Genomic DNA, 21,594 nt, shown 5'->3' with positions numbered 1-21,594 from the left:
GTGATTGTCGGATTCACGTTTATCGTTGAAGGAATGAGCGCTACACCAAGGCCTGTACTCTGGAGCGGGATTCATTTGGAGGTGGAGGGTCTGGGGTGGTGTGTCACAGCAGGCAATCTCAATGCTGTGCGTTACAGGGAAGACAAGACATCCTCCTCCCTCATGTGGTACCCTTCCTGCAGGCTCAACCTGACATGACCCTCCAGCATGACAATGCCACCAGCCATACTGCTCGTTTTGTGTGTGATTTCCTGCAAGACAGGAATGTCAGTGTTCTACCATGGCCAGTGAAGAGCCCGGATCTCAATCCCATTGAGCACGTCTGGGGCCTGTTGGATCGGAGGGTGAGTGCCAGGGCCATTCTTCCCAGAAATGTCCGGGAACTTGCAGGTGCCTTGGTGGAAGAGTGGGGTAACATCTCACAGCAAGAACTGGCAAATCCGGTGTAGTCCATGAGGAGGAGATGCACTGCAGAACTTAATGCAGCTGGTAGCCACACCAGACACTGACTGTTTTTTTCAACAGGTTATGGCCAACAATATCAAAGGCTGCACTGAAATCTAACAGTATAGATCCCACAATATTCGTATTATCAATTTATTTCAACCAGTCATCAGTCATTTGTGTCAGTGCAGAACATATTGAGTGCCCTTCTCTATAAGCATGCTGAAAGTATGTTGTTCATTTGTTTACAGAGAAATGGATTCTGGTTAAACACAATCCCCCCATCTTGTCAATACCAGGTCCAAGTTGTCAATACCAGGTCTAGGTTGTGGTTTCTCATTTTTGAGGGACAACAATGTTTCCACCTCACCCACACTAACATCACAGAATTCAAAATGACAATGCTTTTAATTCATTATTAGGTATTTTATGCACAAATATGATAGCTCACAGTTTGTTGTTGGCATTTCATGCCTAAGTTTGCCAATTCAATATTTATTCAAAGGAATTGGCAACATCAAAAGGTTGCGTGATAAATGAACCATCTAATTCAATGAAAGATGGTTGAAATAGTCGTTCATTTAGTGTATTCCAAAGCTTTTTTCAATCATACCTTGTAATTTATCTTCATAATACAATGTCATCTTATTTTTCTTCATTTTAGTCACATCATTTCTCAAATTTACAATAAGTTTGCCAATCAGATGTGCAGCCAGACTTACTCACCACTCATTTTGCCTCGTCCCTGTCAGCCATACAGCTTTTCAATTCGTCATCAATCCACAGGGCCTTAACAGTTCTAACAGTAAGAAGTGTTGACAAGCTGTCGGTTTAAAGCAACTAGCACACAGCTAGGACATCCATACCCCACAAGACATGTCACCAGAGGTCTCTTCACAGTCTATGGGAGGCACACAGTACCACATAGAGCCACAAATACATGGAACTCTATTCCACATCAGGTAACTCACGCAAGCAGTAAAATCAGATGGGTAGCTAATATGGTGCTAGATTTGTGCATAAGTAAAATCAGGAGCAGGAGCCTCTGATGTTTCTGTTTCTTTCTTACATGGCACATATTGCACTTTTACTTTCTTCTCCAAAATTTTGATTTTGCAGGGTAGCCTAGTGGTTAGAGCGTTGGACTAGTAACCGGAAGGTTGCAAGTTCAAACCCCCGAGCTGACAAGGTACAAATCTGTCGTTCTGCCCCTGAACAGGCAGTTAACCCACTGTTCCTAGGCAGTCATTGAAAATAATAATTTGTTCTTAACTGATCTTGCCTAATTAAATAAAGGTAAAATAAAAAAACAAATTGAACATGTTTCATTATTTATTTGAGGTTAAATTGATTTTATTGATGTATTATATTAAGTTAAAATAAGTGTTCATTCAGTATTGTTGTAATTGTCATTATTACAAATAATAATTATATATATTTAAATACATTTTTTTTTTTTTTTAAATCGGCCGATTAATCGGCAGCGGGGTTTTGGGTCCTCCAATAAATCGGTATCGGCTTTGAAAAATCATAATCGGTAGACCTCTAATATATATATATATATATATTTTTTTAACTGCCATTTTAGTGTTCTGTTTGTCACTACACATTAATCTCACTATCTGAGATGGTCTCCATGGAAGCAAGCCACTGCATGATTCATATGAACCAAAAGGGCTGTAGAAGTTGAAACTCAATCGGACTCGGTCCGTACTGTGGCTATTATGATGTGATGGCAGCAGTAACATAGTGAGGGTGTGCCTCCGCACTGTGTGTAATGGAAGTGTATTGGTATGATGTCAGAGGGGAATTCCCTCCTCTGTGTGTGTTTGACCGCACCCTGGGATATCCCCTAGGCTGGGAAAGCAGGATATGACTGGGCTAGTGGACATGGATGTTCTTATCAGAACCATATGGAGTAGCTAGATCCATCTCAAGGTTAAGAAATAGGGACAGATCGCTGTCACAGAAACACACGTTTACAAGCATTGCGCTACACTTGCATTTACATATGCTAACAATGTGTATGTGACCAATACAATTTGATACTCATACACATAACTAAGAAGCAAAAGGAAAAATGTGAGTATGACTAAAACTTAGGTAACAAAATGTCTAACATATTGCAAATGAATGCTCCCTGCCCGTGGTTTCAGCAAACAAAGCCCAATCCCTCCCCCGGCTGAGGGATTAAACTGGAGAATTAATGTAACCACTCAAATTCATAGACAGAGATATTTGAATATGGACTAACCATCCATGATATCAGAACTACAGTTCTAACCATGTTAAAGATATATAGTGTTCGTTTACATTTACTGGGTTAACCTGTTGCTTCTACTCGGGACGCTTGCGTCCCAACTAGAGCTCTGGAAATGCAAATGCGCTACGCTAAATGCTAATAGTATTAGTTAAAACTCAAAAGTTCATTAAAATACACATGCAGGGTATCGAATTAAAGCTACACTCGTTGTGAATCCAGGCAACAAGTCAGATTTTTAAAATGCTTTTCGGCGAAAGCATGAGAAGCTATTATCTGATAGCATGTAACACCCAAAAAGACCCACAGGGGACGTAAACAAAATAATTAGCATTTCGGCGTTACACAAACCGCACAATAAAATAGAAAACATTCATTACCTTTCACCATCTTCTTTGTTGGCACTCCTAGATGTCCCATAAACACTATTTGGGTCTTTATTTCGATTAAATCGGTCCATATAAAGCCTAGATATCGTTATATGTAGACTGTGTGATAAACGAAAAAAACATCGTTTCAAACGTAACGTCATTTTTTTAAAATTCAAAAAGTCGACGATAAACTTTCACAAAACACTTCGAAATACGTTTGTAATGCAACTTTAGGTATTAGTAAACGTTAATAAGCGATAAAATTCATCAGGAGGCGATGTAAAGATCATTAGCTGTCCGTCTGGAAAAATGTCCGGCTAGAAACTCAACGAAAATATCCGGTCCTAGACCATAGGAGATACGGTGCCCTGCATGTGTTTGACCAAGAAAAAACTCGAAGGGAAATGACAAGACTCTAGACACCGTGTGGAAGCTGTAGGTACTGCAACCCCAGTCAATTATTTGTGGTTCACCTTTATCAATGGGTTCAAGTAGCGCATGGATATATTTTCCCATTTTCAGTGATCAGTTTTTCCTGTGCTTTTCGATGTAAATGCCGTTCTGGTAAAGCCACAGCAGTGATTTAACCAGTTTTATAAACGTCTGAGTGTTTTCTATCCACACAGACTAAGCAAATGCATATACTATATTCCTGGCATGAGTAGCAGGGCGCTGAAATGTTGCGCGATTTTTAACAGAATGTTCAAAAAAGTAGAGGGTTGACTTAAGAGGTTAACAAACATTGGAGTAAAACAAGTTTATATGTTGGATTCTGATTAGGTACGACAGCTAAACTAAGCTCATGAGGTTAGTTTAGTTATACTTTTCAAGAATCAATGGGTATATATAGATACACACACACAAAGTCAGAAGTTTACATACACTTGAGCCAAATACATTTAAACTCCGTTTTCACAATTCCTGACATTTAATCCTAGTAAAAATTCCCCTGCTTAGGCCAGCTAGGATCACCACTTTATTTTAAGAATGTGAAATGTCAGAATAATAGTATAGAGAATGATTTATTTCAGCTTTTATTTATTTCATCACATTCCCAGTGGGTCAGAAGTTTGCATACAATTCGTATTTGGTAGCAGTGCCTTTAAATGGTTTAACTTAGGCTACCCGAAACATTTGACCCTCCACAAGCTTCCCCACAATAAGTTGGGTGAATTTTGGCCTATTCCTTCTGACAAGAGCTGGTGTAACTGAGTCAGGTTTGTAGGCCTCCTTGCTCACACACATTTTTTCAGTTCTGCCCACAATTATTCTATAGGATTGAGGCCAGGGCTTAGTAATGGTCAAAGCCATTTTGCCATAACTTTGGAAGCATGTTTGGGGTCATTGTTCATTTGGAAGACCCATTTGCGACCAAGCATTAACTTCCTGACTAATGTCTTGAGATGTTGCTTCAATATATCCACATCATTTTCTGTCCTCATGATGCCAACTATTTCATGAAGCGCACCAGTCCCTCCTGCAGCAAAGCACCCCCACAACATGATGCTGCCACCCCTGTGTTTCACGGTTGGGATGGTGTTCTTCGGCTTGCAAGCATCCCCCTTTTTCCTCCTAACATAACAATGGTCATTATGGCCAAACAGTTATATTTTTTGTTTCATCAGACCAGAGAAAATTTCTCCAAAAAGTATGACCTTGGTCACCATGTGCAGTTGCAAACCGTAGTCTGGCTTTTTTATGCCGGTTTTGGAGCAGTGGCTTCTTCCCTGCTGAGCAGCCTTTCAGGTTATGTCGATATAGGACTAGTTTCCAACGGATATAGATAGTTTTGTACCCGTTTCCTCCAGCATCTTCACAAGTTCCTTTGCTGTTGTTCTGGGATTGATTTGCACTTTTCGCACCAAAGTACGTTCATCTCTAGGAGACAGAATGCATCTCCTCCTGAGCGGTTTGATGGCTGCGTAGTCCCATGGTGTTTATACTTGGGTACTATTGTTTGTACAGAGGAACGTGATACCTTCAGACATTTGGAAATTGCTCCCAAGGATGAACCAGACTTGTGGAGGTCTATAATTCTTTTCTGAGGTCTTGGCTGATTTATTTTGATTTTACCATGATGTCAAGCAAAGAGGCACTGAGTTTGAAGGTAGGCCGTTGAAATACATCCACAGGTACACCTCCAATTTACTTAACCTCTTCAACCAATGGGGCGCTATGTCATTATTGGATAAAAAGACGTGCCCGTTTTAAGCGCAATATTTTGTCACGAAAAGATGCTCGACTATGCACGGAATTGACAGCCTTGGAAAGACAAAACTCTGACGTTTCCAAAACTGCAAATATATTATCTGTGAGTGCCCCAGAACTAATGCTACAGGCGAAACCAAGATGAAACTTCAAACAGGAAATGAACAGGATTTTTGACGCTGTGTTTACTAACGTCTCCTTATATGGCTGTGAATATGCTGTGAACGAGCTTATGCGCTCTGCCGTTCATCCAAGATGTCTGCAGCATTGTGGCGTATTTGTAGGCATATCATTGGAAGATTGGCCATAAGAGACTACATTTGCCAGGGGGCCGTCCGGTGTCCTTTGTCTAAATCGGTGCGTAATTCCCAGTGGCAACCATTGTACCTTGCGTTACAGAAGGAGACTCATACTTCCAGGAACGATACATCATTGAAGAGATATGTGAAAAACACCTTGAGGATTGGTTCTAAACAAAGTTTGCCATGTTTCAGTCGATATTATGGAGTTAATTTGGAAAAAAGTTCGGCGTTTGGATAACTGAATTTTCGTTTTTTTTTGGTAGCCAAACGTGACGCAGCAAACGGACCGATTTCTCCTGCACAAAAAATCTTTCAGGAAAAACTGAACATTTGCTATCTAACTGAGAGTCTCCTCATTGAAAACATCCGAAGTTCTTCAAAGGTAAATGATTTATTGAATGTTTTTGCTGTTTTTTGTGAAAATGTGGCCTGCTAATGCTAACGCTAAATGCTAATGCTAAATGCTAACGCTAAATGCTAGTTTGCTATGGTAGAGAAGCATATTTTTGAAAATCTGAGATGACAGTGTTGTTAACAAAAGGCTAAGCTTGAGAGCTAGCATATTAATTTCATTTCATTTGCGATTTTCATGAATAGTTAACGTTGCGTTATGGTATTGAGCTTGAGGCTATGATTACGCTACCGGATCCGGCATGGCTCGACGCAAGAAGTTAATGATGTCAATTAGCCAGCTTCTAAAGCCATGACATCCTTTTCTGGAATTTCCCAAGCTGTTTAAAGGCACAGTCAACTTAGTGTATGTAAACTTCTGACCCACTGGACTTGATACAGTGAATTATAAGTGAAATTATCTGTCTGTAAACAATTGTTGGAAAAATTACTTGTGTCATGCGCAAAGTAGATGTTCTAACCGACTTGCCAAAACTAGTTTGCTAACTAGAAATTTGTGGAGTGGTTGAAAAACGAGTTTTAAATGACTCCAACCTAAGTGTATGTAAACTTCTGACTTCGACTCTACACACACATGACTGTACACACACACACGACTGTACACACACACGACTGTACACACACACACACACACACGACTGTACACACACACACACGACTGTACACACACACACGACTGTACACACACACACACACACACACACACACACACACGACTGCACACACACACACGACTGTACACACACACACGACTGTACACACACAACTGTACACACACACACGACTGCACACGACTGCACACACACACACACACACGACTGCACACACACACACACGACTGTACACACACACACACACGACTGTACACACACACACGACTGTACACACACACACACACGACTGTACACACACACACGACTGTACACACACACACACACACACACACACACACACACACACGACTGTACACACACACACACGACTGTACACACACACACACACACACACACACACACACACACACGACTGTACACACACACACACACGACTGTACACACACACGACTGTACACACACACACACACCTGTACACACGACTGTACACACACACACACACACCTGTACACACGACTGTACACACACACACACCTGTGCTCTGAATTGATGATTACATGTGTGCTGCCACACAGATAACTAACAAGCCAAGGAAAATGGGAGTATGATTAAGTAGACTGAAATAGAAAAGGCAAACATTTTGAAAACTAAAGCTCTACAATTCCATGTCTGATCCTTGCCACTCGGACTGCAGTCTTGTAAACCCTGAAAATGACCTTATAAGGTCCCATCACTCCAAAACACAATGGAAAATCTCCCCTGGCCAACTGCTAGAACTGAGGAGAGAGAATGCCTTTCATTTATTTCAGATACAACTTCATTAATTTCAGTCTCACCGAGATCAAATCTCTTTCGCAAGAGAGACTTGTACAGAATGGCAGCAGTAAGTCAGGGTCCGTTTCCCCTGTCATTCCAAAACTACAATGGGAAAACACTGCCCCACGGTGAGGACTGAGGAGGGAGAGCGGCTCTTTGTTAGAGGTCTTCACAGATCCACCTCTACACTAATACCCAAGACCCAATCTGAGCGGGTCCAGATCCAGAATTCTAAATGAAGTCACAAGTCTGGGTCAGATCTGATTGGGTCTTGGGTATGTGTGATTTTAACGGACTTATCCAGAAGGGCCGTACAGAGTGAGAAAAATATTATCATGTATGCTGCTGCGCTTGCTTTTCATGAGAGTGGAGCTTGTTGTTGATGTTGGCCAATCATACAGTACCAGTCAAAAGTTTGGACACACCTACTCATTCCAGGGTTTTTCTTTATTTTTACTGTTTTCTACATTGTAGAATAATAGTGAAGACATTAAAACTATGAAATAACACATATGGAATCATGTAGTAACCAAAAATAAATTGTTAAACAAATCAATATATAATTTGAGATTCTTCAAAGTAGCCACCCTTTGTCTTGATGACAGCTTTGCACACTCTTGGCATTCTCTCAACCAGCTTCATGAGGTAGTCACCTGGAATGCATTTCAATTAACAGGTGTGCCTTGTTAAATGGTGGAATTTATTTCCTTCTTAATGCGTTTGAGCCAATCAGTTGTGTTGTGACAAGGTAGGGGTGGTATACAGAAGATAGCCCTACTAGGTAAAAGACCAAATCCATATTATGGCAAGAACAGCTCAGATAAGCAAAGAGAAATGACAGTCCATCATTGATTTAAGGAACATTTCAAGAACTTTGAAAGTTTCTTCATATTCAGTTGCAAAAACCATCAGGCGCTATGATGAAACTGGCTCTCATGAGGACCGTCACAAGAAAGGAAGAACCAGAGTTACCTCTGCTGCAGAGGATAAGTTAGAGTTACCAGCCTCAGAAATTGCAGCCCAAATAAATGCTTAACATAGTTCAAGTAAGACACAAATCAACTGTTCAGCGACTGTGTGAATCAACCCTTTATGGACAAATTGCTACAACGAAACCACTACCAAAAGACACTGTGGCGGTCTACTAGGTTTTGCTGCTTACTTCCTGCAGGAGATTGGTGGGCGGAGTAGGAGAGGTGGGCGGAAGGGTTGTCAGTGCTGATGGGGCACACCTGTGAAAGCTCAGCTGCTTGGGTCAAGACTTGCTTGGGCCAAGACACGAGCAATGGACATTACGCAGGTGGAAATCTGTCCTTTGGTCTGAGGAGTCCAAATTTGAAATTTTTGGATTCAACTGCCCTGTCTTTGTGAACGGAAAATCTATGCATGTGTGATTCCCACCGTGAAGCATGGAGGAGGTGGTGTGATGGTGTGGCGATGCTTTGCTGGCGATTTATCTAGAATTCAAGGCACACTTAACCAGCATGGCTACCACAGAATTCTGCAACAATACACCATCCCATCTAGTTTGTGCTTATTGGGACTATCATTTGTTTTCAACAGAACAATGACCCAAAACACACCTCCAAGCTATGTAAGGGTTTTTGACGAAGAAGGAGAGTGAAGGTGCTGCATCAGATGACCTGGCCTCCACAATCATCCGACCTCAACCCAATTGAGATGGTTTGGGATGAGTTGGACCGCAGACTGAAGGAAAAGCAGCCAACAAGTGCTCAGGATACGTAGGAACTCCTTCAAGGCTGTTGGAAAAGCATTCCAAGGTAAGCTGGTTGAGAGAAAGCCAAGAGTGTGCAAAGCTGTCATCGTGGCTAAGGGTGGGTACTTTGAAGAATCTAAAATAAATTTTGATATTTTTAACACTTCCATGTGTTATTTCATAGTTTTGATGACTTTTATTCTACAATGTAGAAAATGATCAACTTAATAAAGTACATTAACTTAAAATTACTTTTGTGCCGCCTCCCTCACTCGAAAAAGCTCTAGTTGTCCCCAGGTCCGTTCGGAACAGGTCTCTATATTAAAAATTTTAAAAAATGCATATCGGGTCCGGGTGAGAAAGCCCAAGGTCCTTTTCGAAACGGGTCCTTTTTGGACCCGTGAGGAGCTCTACTCTGTGTATCCCTTGGTGTTTCCCTGTAACTAAGCAAATATAGCCTGGGCCCAGAGAGTAAATATTTACCAGAGAGAGCAGAGTAGGGTTGAGTCCCAAATGGATCGATATATAGTGCACTGCTTTTGATAAGAGCCAATAGGGTAAAAACAAAAGTAATGCACTATATAGGGAGCCATTTGGGATCCAACCCAGGTCTCTCCAGCATCCAGGCAGCCATGTTCCCAGGCAGGCAGGGAGGGACCAGGGATAGCTGTTAGCTTAGCTCAGGGAGATTACCCTGTTCTGATATACTCTCACAGGACAGGAGGGAACTCCCTCTCTCATTCCATGCTGCTGATGATGACAGTTGGTACACTATGTCAACAGCATGTCAACACTTCTATCAAAAACAAGTAGTGATGAGGTCAATCTCTCCTCTACTTTGAGCCATGAGCGATTTACAAATCAAATTTTATTTGTCACATGCACCGAATATAACCAGTGTAGACCTTACCATGAAATGCTTACTTACAAGCTTACTTGCACCAACAATGCATTTTAAAGAAACTATAAGTAAAAAATAAAATCAATAAATCAATAACGAGGCTATATACAGGTGGTACCAAGTCAATGTGTGGAGGTACAGGTTAGTCGAGGTACATGCATATTATTAATGTTAGCTCTGTGTATATTTAAGGACCAGCCGTGCTGCCCTGTTCTGAGCCAATTGTAATTTTCCAAGGTCCCTCTTTGTGGCACCTGACCACACAAATGAACAGTAGTCTAGGTGCGACAAAACTAGGGCCTGTAGGACCTGCCTTGTTGATAGTGTTGCTAAAAAGGCAGAGCATCGCTTTATTATAGACAGACTTCTCCCCATCTTAGTTACTGTTGTATCAATATGTTTTGACCATGACAGTTTACAGGGTTACTCCAAGTAGTTTAGTCTCCTAAACTTACTAAATAACCACATTATTCATTACAAGATTTAGTTGAGGTTTAGTGAATGATTTGTGCCAAATACAATGCTTTTAGTTTTTCAAATATTTAGGACTAACTTATTCCTTGCCACCCATTCTGAAACTAACTGCAGCTCTTTGTTAAGTGTTGCAGTGATATCACTCGCTGTAGTAGCTGATGTGTATAGTGTTGAGTCATCCACCTACATAGACACACTGGTTTTACTCAAGGCCAATGGTAGGTAAAGATTGAAGAAAGGGGCCTGGACATCTGCCCTGGGGAATTCCTGATTCTACCTGGATTATGTTGGAGAGGCTTCCATTAAAGAACACCCTCTGTGTTATGTTAGACTCTTGATCCACAATATAGCAAGGAGTGTAAAGCCATAACACATGTTTTTCCATCAGCGGTCTATGATCAATAATGTCAAAAGCCGCACTGAAGTTTAGTAAAACAGCTCCCACAATCTATTCATCATCAATTTCTCTCAGCCAATCAGTCATTTGTGTAAGTGCCGTGCTTGTTGAATGTCCCTAAAAGCATAAAGTCTTGTCAATTTGTTTACAGTAAAATATGTTTTTCTCCAAAAGTTTGGCTGATTGGTCAGCTATTTGAGCCAGTAAAAGGGGGCTTTACTATTCTTGGGTGGCGGAATGACTTTGCTTCCCTTAGCTCTGGGGGCAGACACTTTCTATCAGGCTTAGATTGAAGATATGGCAAATAGGAGTGGTAATATCATCTGCTATTATTATCCTCAGTAATTTACCATCCAAGTATTTTTCCACCCAAGTAGTCAGTCCCCGGTGGCTTGTCAATGTTGATAGACAACACATTTTTTTCACCTCTTCCACACTCACTTTATGGAAATCAAAATTACAATACTCGTCTTTCATAATTTGATCAGTTACATTTGTATGTGCGGTGTCAGCGTTTGTTTCTGGCATGTCATGCCTAAATTTGCTAATCTTGCCAATGACCTCTGGCCAGCATGTACAGTTGATGTTCAAAAAGGTTAAATGAGAAACACAGTTTGGCCCTTCTCAGAGTTGAAAGGTCAGGTGTGAGCGTAAGAGTGTGTGTGTTAGGTAGGGTGTCAGCCAGATCCTGCTCCAGAGGATAAATGGAAGCCAAGACAAACATTGATCCTGGCATTTCCTCTATGGTGGAGCACACACACAGAGAGAGACACACAGAGACACACACACAGAGAGACACACAGAGACACACACACAGAGACACACACACACACAGAGACACACACACACACACACAGAGAGACACACACACACACACAGAGACACACACACACACACACACACAGAGAGACACACACACACACACAGAGAGACACACACACACACAGAGAGACACACACACACACAGAGAGACACACACACACACAGAGAGACACACACACACACAGAGAGACACACACACACACAGAGACACACACAGAGAGACACACACAGAGAGACACACACAGAGAGACACACACAGAGAGACACACACACACACACACACAGAGACACACACACACACAGAGACACACACACACACACAGAGACACACACACATACACAGAGACACACACACACACAGAGAGACACACACACACACAGAGAGACACACACACACACAGAGACACACACACACACACACACACACACACAGACAGAGACACACACACACACACACACACACACACACACACACACAGAGAGACACACACAGACACACACAGAGACACACACACACACACACAGAGACACACACACACACACAGACACAGAGATTGTGTGGAGGGGAACGCGATGGGCTGGTGGATTCCAAAAGAGTGGCAATATGGGTGTCAGAGTGTGTGGTCTTAGTTTCTGTACGTAAAGGTGTCTAAGGGGTATTCAGCAGCAGCTTCCTGCCTGCCGGCTGTCTGTGCCTGGCTCTGTCAGGGTGAGCGAGAGGGCCATGTACAACTGTTGTCTACAGCTCAGAGTGGTGCTGCCAACCTGTCCTGGCTAGCTCTCAAAAGGCTGGCTGAGGACTGGAAACATTACAACACCACAGGGATTTTCCATTACGACTAACCCCACCTGTTCTCCGTCCAAAATCTATGTCAGTGTGTGTGTGTGTGTGTGTGTGTGTGTGTGTGTGTGTGTGTGTATATATACATATACACGTGTGTCTCTGTGTGTGTGACTGGAGGCTTTCCAAGGAAACTCCCAGTATGAAGGAAGTGTCAATCCTGTATGACGATATGAAGGTACAGTACAATGCTTTGGGTTCTTTCTGGACTGGAACTAAATATACTGGGCCGATACAACAACAAAAACGGACACAACATCCACTACAACGACATGTAGCCTAGAGGTTAGATATGTCTGCAACCGAAGGGTTGTTGGCTCGAATCCAAAGACCGACAGGGAAAAAAAGTGTGGGTATCCCATGTGCCATCTCCTGCTTTTGTGCCCTTGAGAAAGACACTTAACCCTTCACCTTCTTATTGATGTACGTGCACAGTCGTCAGTCACACTAATATTACAGTCCACAGGAAACCATTCCCAGATATTCCCAGGTTACCTTGCAGACAGACATCTGGTTAGTGGTGAGGGTGCCGGTCTTGTCGGAGCAGATGACGGAGGTGCAGCCCAGGGTCTCCACCGAGGGCAGGCTGCGGACGATGGCGTTCTTCTTGGCCATGCGTCGGGTTCCCAGCGCCAGGCAAGTGGTGATCACAGCAGGTAGACCTGTGGACGACAGTTGTAGGAAAGAGAGGCAGGATTGGATCAGGCGGAGAGACACGAACAGCATAGGATAATTCATTATATTGTTTATATGGAATTTGGAGTGAGTGAGAGAGTGGCAGAGGGATGGATAAAACTGCTCCCACATACCCTCAGGGATGGCAGCCACAGCCAGGGCCACAGCAATCTTGAAGTAGTAGATGGCCCCCCGCATCCAGGACCCCCCGTGGACCGGGTCACTAAAATGGCCGATGTTAATGATCCAGACGGCCACGCAGATCAGGGAGATGACCTTGGAATGTTCAAAGTTCAAAATGTTTGTTCGTTTTTTGGGCAAAAAAAAATGTGACTTTTGTTTTGTGCTTGCAGTCATATGGCTCATACACAGCACATAACACACAGACCAAAAACAGAAAACAGACAGAAAAAAAACTAACAGAAAACAGTGTAGATATGATAGCACAAAGCATAAATAAATACATTTCAATTATCATCATCCTAAAACCCACCTTGGAGAGCTGCTCTCCGAACTCGTCCAGTTTCTGCTGCAGGGGGGTCTTCTCCTGTTCCGTGGCTGCCATCTGGTTCCTGATCTTACCGATCTCTGTGGATACACCAGTGGAGACCACAATGCCGATGGCTCGCCCCGCAGCGATGTTGGTGCCCTGAGGAGGAGGAGCAAGAGTATGAGGGAGAGGTCAGTGCAGGGTTAATATTGAATTCAAACCATGCATTTTGCATCCATATAGGACCAGCAATTGCTACTTTCAACTAATTCTTGTTCAGGTTTCACATTTAAAGAGTAGGTCACCCAGATTATATCATCTTAAAGGCCCAGTGCAGTCAGAAATGTGATTTTCCTGTGTTTTATATACATTTATACACTGTGAGGTTGGAATAATACTTTGAAATTGAGAAAATGATAATAATGCCCTTTTAGTGTAAGAGCTTCACCCCCCCCCCCCCTGAGGAATGCAGCAGGCTGAGACCAGAACAGAGCCATGTGTTTATCTGTGTGATTAAGAAGTGCAAGCAGAGCTGGCGCCAAACAGGAAGTATAGTTCTTACAGAAAACAGCATGTTCTTCTTGTCTTGATTGACAGCTCTGGGGTCAGGGACGGGGTCGGTGTGTTTGATCACTGACACAGATTCGCCTGTAGAGACGGATTAGTACACACTTACATAAGATCCTACAAGCCATTAACACTACGAGGATGTTGTAGGTCTTCATAGCAGATTTTGAAAAGGCGTTTGATTAAAGTACAATTAGAATGTATATATAATTGCCTGGATTACTCTAATTTTGGTGAATCTCCACACTAGTGGTTAGAGCGTTGGACTAGTAACCGGAAGGTTGCAAGTTCAAACCCCCGAGCTGACAAGGTACAAATCTGTCGTTCTGCCCCTGAACAGGCAGTTAACCCACTGTTCCTAGGCCGCCATTGAAAATAAGAATTTGTTCTTAACTGACTTGCCTAGTTAAATAAAGGTCAAATAAATTTTAAAAAGTATTGAGCTTTTAAGATGAGTAAAACAAGGTTGTCCGTTGTCTCCATATCTAGGAAATGCAAGCTATTAAAATTAGATCCAACAAGAATATCAAGGAGTTAGAAATCCAGGGGATAAAAAAACAGTGTCAATGTGCTGAAGACGGAATTTTTTTTCTCAAGTCCGCAATCTGGATCCCTGCGGAGAAGATACTGATCACGTTTCTAGCCTCTCTGGATTAAAACCGAATTATGACAAGTGTACCATATAAAAATGGGTGAATGTTGAAGTAGACGTATTCACATCTCAAAAAATATAAATCAATTTACCACAATTAATTTCAATAAAGTTTTAATAGACAAGATTCTGCAACCATGGAGAGGTAAATGCTTGTCTATTTATGGAATAAAAAAAATCACATTGATTAACTCTTTGGTTTATTTATTAATGACATTGCCTCCAAATGACTCATTTCTTAAAATCATGAGCAATTTTCATTTTTTATTTGGAATGCTAAGCCAGACAAAATTAAAACGTGCCTATTTATATAATGAATATGAGTTTGGGGGGCAAAAATGATGAAATATTATAGCTTTAAACCACTCACTAAAAGCTTCACTCATACATAAGTTATACTTGAATCCAAAATTAAGAATGGCTCTTCCTTTGTTCAAAAATGGCCTTTTTGGCTTTATACAGATTTCAACTTCTCATTTCCGAGTAATTGAAAATTAAATTTTGTTTAAAGTATCGCCCTTTCTTAAACAAGCCATACAAAGCTACAATTTTAGTTTTATCCTCCAGAAAAGACAGAACAAATATTATGTTTATTAAATTAAACTCAAATTACACTGACATTTTGTTTTATTATATTTACAGTTGAAGTCAGAAGTTTACATACACTTAGGTTGGAGTCGTTAAAACTTGTTTTCAACAACTCCACTAATTTCTTGTTGACAAACTATAGTTTTGGCAAGTCGGTTAGGACATCTACTTTGTGCATGACACAAGTAATTTTTCCAACAATTGTTAACCTCTTCAACCTATGGGGGCGCTAATGTCATTATTGGATAAAAAGACGTGCCCGTTTTAAGCGCAATATTTTGTCATGAAAAGATGCTCGACTATGCATGGAATTGACAGCCTTGGAAAGACAAAACTCTGACGTTTCCAAAACTGCAAAGATTTTATCTGTGAGTGCCCCAGAACTAATGCTACAGGCGAAACCAAGATGAAGTTTCATACAGGAAATGCCCCAGATTCTGAAGGCGCTGTGTTCCAATGTCTCCTTATATGGCTGTCAATGCGCCAGGAATGAGCCTGCCCTTTGTGTCGTTTCTCCAAGGTGTCTGCAGCATTGTGACGTGTTTGTAGGCATATCATTGGAAGATTGACCATAAGAGACTACATTTACCTGGTGTCCCGCCCGGTGTCCTGTGTCGAAATTATTGCGTAATCTGTAGGTCCATGCGCGTTCCATTTCTTCAGAAGAGAAAGTCAACTGCCACGAAAGATTTTATCGTCGATAGATATGTGAAAAACACCTTGAGGATTGATTCTAAACATCGGTTTGCCATGTTTCTGTCGATTTTATGGAGTTAATTTGGAAAAAAGTTTGCGTCTTAATGACTTAATATTTTTATTTTTTTATTTTTTTTACCCAACCATGATGAACAAAACGGAGCGATTAGTCGACACAAATCATATTTTTTGTAAAAACGGAAACTTTGCTATCTAACTGAGAGTCTCCTCATTTTTAAAGGTAAATTATTTTATTTGAATCCTTTTCTGTTTTCTGTGAAAATGTTGCATGCTGAAAGACAGGCATAATCCTATGCTAGGCTATCAATACTGTTACACAAATGCTTGTTTAGCTATGGTTCAAAAGCATATTTTGAAAATCTGAGATGACAGTGTTGTTAACAAAAGGCTAAGCTTGAGAGCAAATAGATTAATTTCATTTCATTTGCGATTTTCATGAATAGTTAACGTTGCGTTATGGTAATGAGCTTGAGGCTATAGTCACGATACCGGATCCGGGATGGCTCGACGCAAGAAGTTAACAGACAAATTATTTCACTTATTCACTGTATCACAATTCCAGTGGGTCAGAAGTTTACATACACTAAGTTGACTGTGCCTTTAAACAGCTTGGAACATTTCAGAAAATTATGTATTGGCTTTAGAAGCTTCTGATAGAATAATTGACGTAATTTGAGTCAATTGGAGGTGTACCTGTGGATGTATTTCAAGGCCTACCTTCAAACCCAGTGCCTCTGTGCTTGACATCATGGGAAAAACGAAATAAATCAGCCAAGACCTCAGAAACAAAAATTGTAGACCTCCACAAGTCTGGTTCATCCTTGGGAGCAATTTGCAAACGCCTGACGGTACCACGTTCACCTGTACAAACAATAGTACGCAAGTATAAACACCATGGGACCACGTAGCCGTCATACTGCTCAGGAAGGAGACGGGTTCTGTCTCCGAGAGATAAACGTACTTTGGTGTGAAAAGTGCAAATCAATCCCAAAACAACAACTAAGGACCTAGTGAAGATGCTGGAGGAAACGGGGTACAAAAGTATCTATATTCACAGTAAAACGAGTCCTATATTGACATATCCTGAAAGGCTTCTCAGCAAGGAAGAAGCCACTGCTCCAAAATCACCATAAAAAAGCCAGACTACAGTTTGCAACTGCACATGGTGACCAAGGTCATACTTTTTGGAGAAATGTCCTCTGGTCTGATGAAACAAAAAAAGAACTGATTGGCCATAAAGACCATCGTTATGTTTGGAGGAAAACGGGGGAGGCTTGCAAGCCGAAGAACACCATCCCAACCGTGAAGCACGTGGGTGGCAGCATCATGTTGTGGGGGGTGCTTTGCTGCAGGAGGGACTGGTGCACTTCACAAAAATAGATGGATTCATGAGGACAGAAAATGATGTGGATATATTACGAAGCAACATCTCAAGACATCAGTCAGGAAGTTAAAGCTTGGTCACAAATGCATCTTCCAAATGGACAATGACCCCAAGCATGCTTCCAAAGTTGTGGCAAAATGGCTTAAGGACAACAAAGTCAAGGTATTGTAGTGGCCATCAAAGCCCTGACCTCAATCCTATAGAAAATGTGTGGGCAGACCTGAAAAAACGTGTGGAGCAAGGAGGCCTACAAACCTGACTCAGTTACACCAGCTCTGTCAGGAGGAATGGGACAAAATTCACCCAACTTATTGTGGGAAGCTTGTGGAAGGCTACCCGAAACATTTGACGCAAGTTAAACAATTTAAAGGCAGTGCTACCAAATGCTAATTGAGTGTATGTAAACGTGTGACCCACTGGGAATGAGATTGAAAGAAACAGAAGCTGAAATAAATAATTATCTCCTATTATTCTGACATTTCACATTCTTAAAACAACTGACTTAGGACAGGGAATTTTTAGTAGGATTAAATGTCAGGAATTGTGAAAAACTGAGTTTAAATGTATTTGGCTAAGGTTTATGTAAACTTCTGACTTCAACTGTATTAATGATATTATGAATAGAAACAGAGTATTTGTCACATGCAGTTATCGAAAATATCTGGGAATATTTACCCAATCCAAATTTACAACCTACTGATTGCAGCACAACCACAAAAATGGAGGAGGCAAGTGGAAAAGAGAAGGTAGGGAACTTGTTTGCAGTTAGAAATTGGCTGAAAGGAACTGGCATAAACAGAAAAATATACCAGTTTCATCTGAAGACAACAATGTTGACAGGTACATCATACTGGTTGCAAAATAAATGAGAGATTTGCGATGTACCAATTTCATAGCATATGTTTTGCGATGTACAAAAAAAACCTACACTTGATTCAACAGAGTTTTCCAATTTAAATTATTATATAAAATTCTTGCCACCAACAGAATGTTATATACTGTATATGGGGCATACAACAATCTCAGCTCTGTAGATTGTGCTACGAAGACACAGAATCAATAGATCATTTATTCTGGCATTGCCCCTATGTAGCTGGTTTCTGGTCACAGGTTCAGGAATGTAAAAAAAAAAATTTGAACACGCACTTAAAATGAACCTTACAAATAGCAGTGTTGGGCAATTTGGAAAGCCATAGTCAGCCAAAAATGTAATAATCAAATTACTTGTCGGAAAGGTTTTCATCCATTTCACAATCTGTGGATAATATATGATTAGAAAGGTAGAAAAAAAGTTGTAAAACATCACAGCACAATTGAAAAATATATGGCACATGGAAACCAAACGAGGCTGGTCTATGGTGATAGATGGGATGGGCTGAGAGTGGCTGAGGGGCGGGATTAAAGAGCTGAGGTCTATGGTGATAGGTGGGAGGGGCTGAGAGGTGGGATTAAAGAGCTGAGGTCTATGGTGATAGGTGGGAGGGGCAGAGAGGTGGGATTAAAGAGTTTGTTTGGTAATGTATTATGGTTATGTGACTGCTTTATATACCATGTATGTATGTATGTATGTATGTATGTATGTATGTATGTATGTATGTATGTATGTATGTATGTATGTATGTATGTATGTATGTATGTATGCATGTATGTATGTATGCATGTATGTATGCATGTATGTATGTATGCATGTTTGTATGTATGCATGTATGTATGCATGTATGTATGTATGCATGTATGTATGCATGTATGTATGTATGCATGTATGTATGTATGTATGTATGTATGTATGTATGTATGTATGTATGTATGTATGTATGCATGTATGTATGTATGTATGTATGTATGTATGCATGTATGTATGTATGTATGCATGTATGTATGTATGTATGTATGTATGTATGTATGCATGTATGTATGCATGTATGTATGCATGTATGTATGTATGTATGTATGCATGTATGTATGCATGTATGTATGTATGTATGCATGTATGTATGCATGTATGTATGCATGTATGCATGTATGTATGTATGTATGTATGTATGTATGTATGTATGCATGTATGTATGTATGTATGTATGTATGTATGTATGCATGTATGTATGCATGTATGTATGCATGTATGTATGTATGTATGTATGTATGTATGTATGCATGTATGTATGTATGCATGTATGTATGTATGTATGTATGTATGTATGTATGTATGTATGTATGTATGCATGTATGTATGTATGTATGCATGTATGTATGTATGTATGCATGCATGTATGTATGCATGCATGTATGCATGTATGTATGTATGTAGCAAAAAAAGCTATAAAAAATGAAGATATTTGTACTCCGAAGAGGGGGTGGGGGAGGGGTTCAAAAAAAAGGAAGTTGAAGATAACAGTACGAGCATGTTGTAGGTAACAGTACGAGCATGTTGTCAGTGACAATAAGAGCATGTTGTAGGTAACAGTACGAGCATGTTGTTGGTAACAGTACGAGCATGTTGTAGGTAACAGTACGAGCATGTTGTAGGTAACAGTACGAGCATGTTGTAGGTGACAATACGAGCATGTTGTAGGTGACAATAAGAGCATGTTGTCGGTGACAATAAGAGCATGTTGTAGGTAACAGTACGAGCATGTTGTCGGTGACAATACGAGCATGTTGTCGGTAACAATACGAGCATGTTGTAGGTGACAATACGAGCATGTTGTCGGTAACAGTACGAGCATGTTGTCGGTAACAGTACGAGCATGTTGTCGGTGAAAATACGAGCATGTTGTCGGTAACAGTACGAGCATGTTGTAGGTAACAATGTGAGCATGTTGTAGGTACGAGCATGTTGTCGGTAACAATACGAGCATGTTGTCGGTAACAATACGAGCATGTTGTCGGTAACAGTACGAGCATGTTGTCGGTAACAGTACGAGCATGTTGTCGGTAACAATACGAGCATGTTGTCGGTGACAATACGAGCATGTTGTAGGTAACAATACGAGCATGTTGTAGGTAACAATAAGAGCATGTTGTAGGTGACAATAAGAGCATGTTGTAGGTGACAATAAGAGCATGTTGTAGGTGACAATAAGAGCATGTTGTAGGTAACAATACGAGCATATTGTAGGTAACAGTACGAGCATGTTGTAGGTGACAATAAGAGCATGTTGTAGGTGACAGTACGAGCATGTTGTAGGTGACAATACGAGCATGTTGTAGGTGACAATAAGAGCATGTTGTAGGTAACAATACGAGCATGTTGTAGGTAACAGTACGAGCATGTTGTAGGTGACAGTACGAGCATGTTGTAGGTGACAATAAGAGCATGTTGTCGGTGACAATAAGAGCATGTTGTAGGTAACAGTACGAGCATGTTGTCGGTAACAGTACGAGCATGTTGTCGGTAACAGTACGAGCATGTTGTAGGTAACAGTACGAGCATGTTGTAGGTAACAATGTGAGCATGTTGTAGGTACGAGCATGTTGTCGGTAACAATACGAGCATGTTGTCGGTAACAATACGAGCATGTTGTCGGTAACAGTACGAGCATGTTGTAGGTAACAGTACGAGCATGTTGTAGGTGACAATACGAGCATGTTGTCGGTAACAGTACGAGCATGTTGTCGGTAACAGTACGAGCATGTTGTCGGTAACAATACGAGCATGTTGTAGGTAACAGTACGAGCATGTTGTCGGTGACAATACGAGCATGTTGTAGGTAACAGTACGAGCATGTTGTAGGTAACATGTTTGTAGGTAACAATACGAGCATGTTGTAGGTAACAATACGAGCATGTTGTAGGTAACAGTACGAGCATGTTGTAGGTGACAATAAGAGCATGTTGTAGGTAACAGTACGAGCATGTTGTAGGTGACAATACGAGCATGTTGTAGGTGACAATAAGAGCATGTTGTAGGTAACAATACGAGCATGTTGTAGGTAACAGTACG

The 21,594-nt window shown here is 41.0% G+C and overlaps 1 protein-coding gene across 1 annotated transcript in view; it reads right to left on the bottom strand.

The window, feature by feature from the left end:
• atp2a3 (ATPase sarcoplasmic/endoplasmic reticulum Ca2+ transporting 3) overlaps window positions 1-21,594 on the bottom strand; it is a 106,892-nt gene that overhangs the window by 38,226 nt on the left and 47,072 nt on the right. The window contains exons 7-10 of the mRNA XM_029657346.2: window positions 14,306-14,391; window positions 13,747-13,902; window positions 13,388-13,529; window positions 13,074-13,240 (exon numbers count right to left, since the gene is read on the bottom strand). Of these exons, the coding sequence (XP_029513206.1) occupies window positions 13,074-13,240; window positions 13,388-13,529; window positions 13,747-13,902; window positions 14,306-14,391 (551 nt within the window). The remainder of the gene's footprint in view (window positions 1-13,073; window positions 13,241-13,387; window positions 13,530-13,746; window positions 13,903-14,305; window positions 14,392-21,594) is intronic.

This window comes from Oncorhynchus nerka, linkage group LG10 (genome assembly GCF_034236695.1).
Source record: "Oncorhynchus nerka isolate Pitt River linkage group LG10, Oner_Uvic_2.0, whole genome shotgun sequence".
In the NCBI taxonomy this organism is placed as follows: Eukaryota; Metazoa; Chordata; class Actinopteri; order Salmoniformes; family Salmonidae; genus Oncorhynchus; species Oncorhynchus nerka.
Note: the sequence above shows the minus strand (reverse complement) of the source record. Positions and strands in the feature narration are given on the sequence as shown.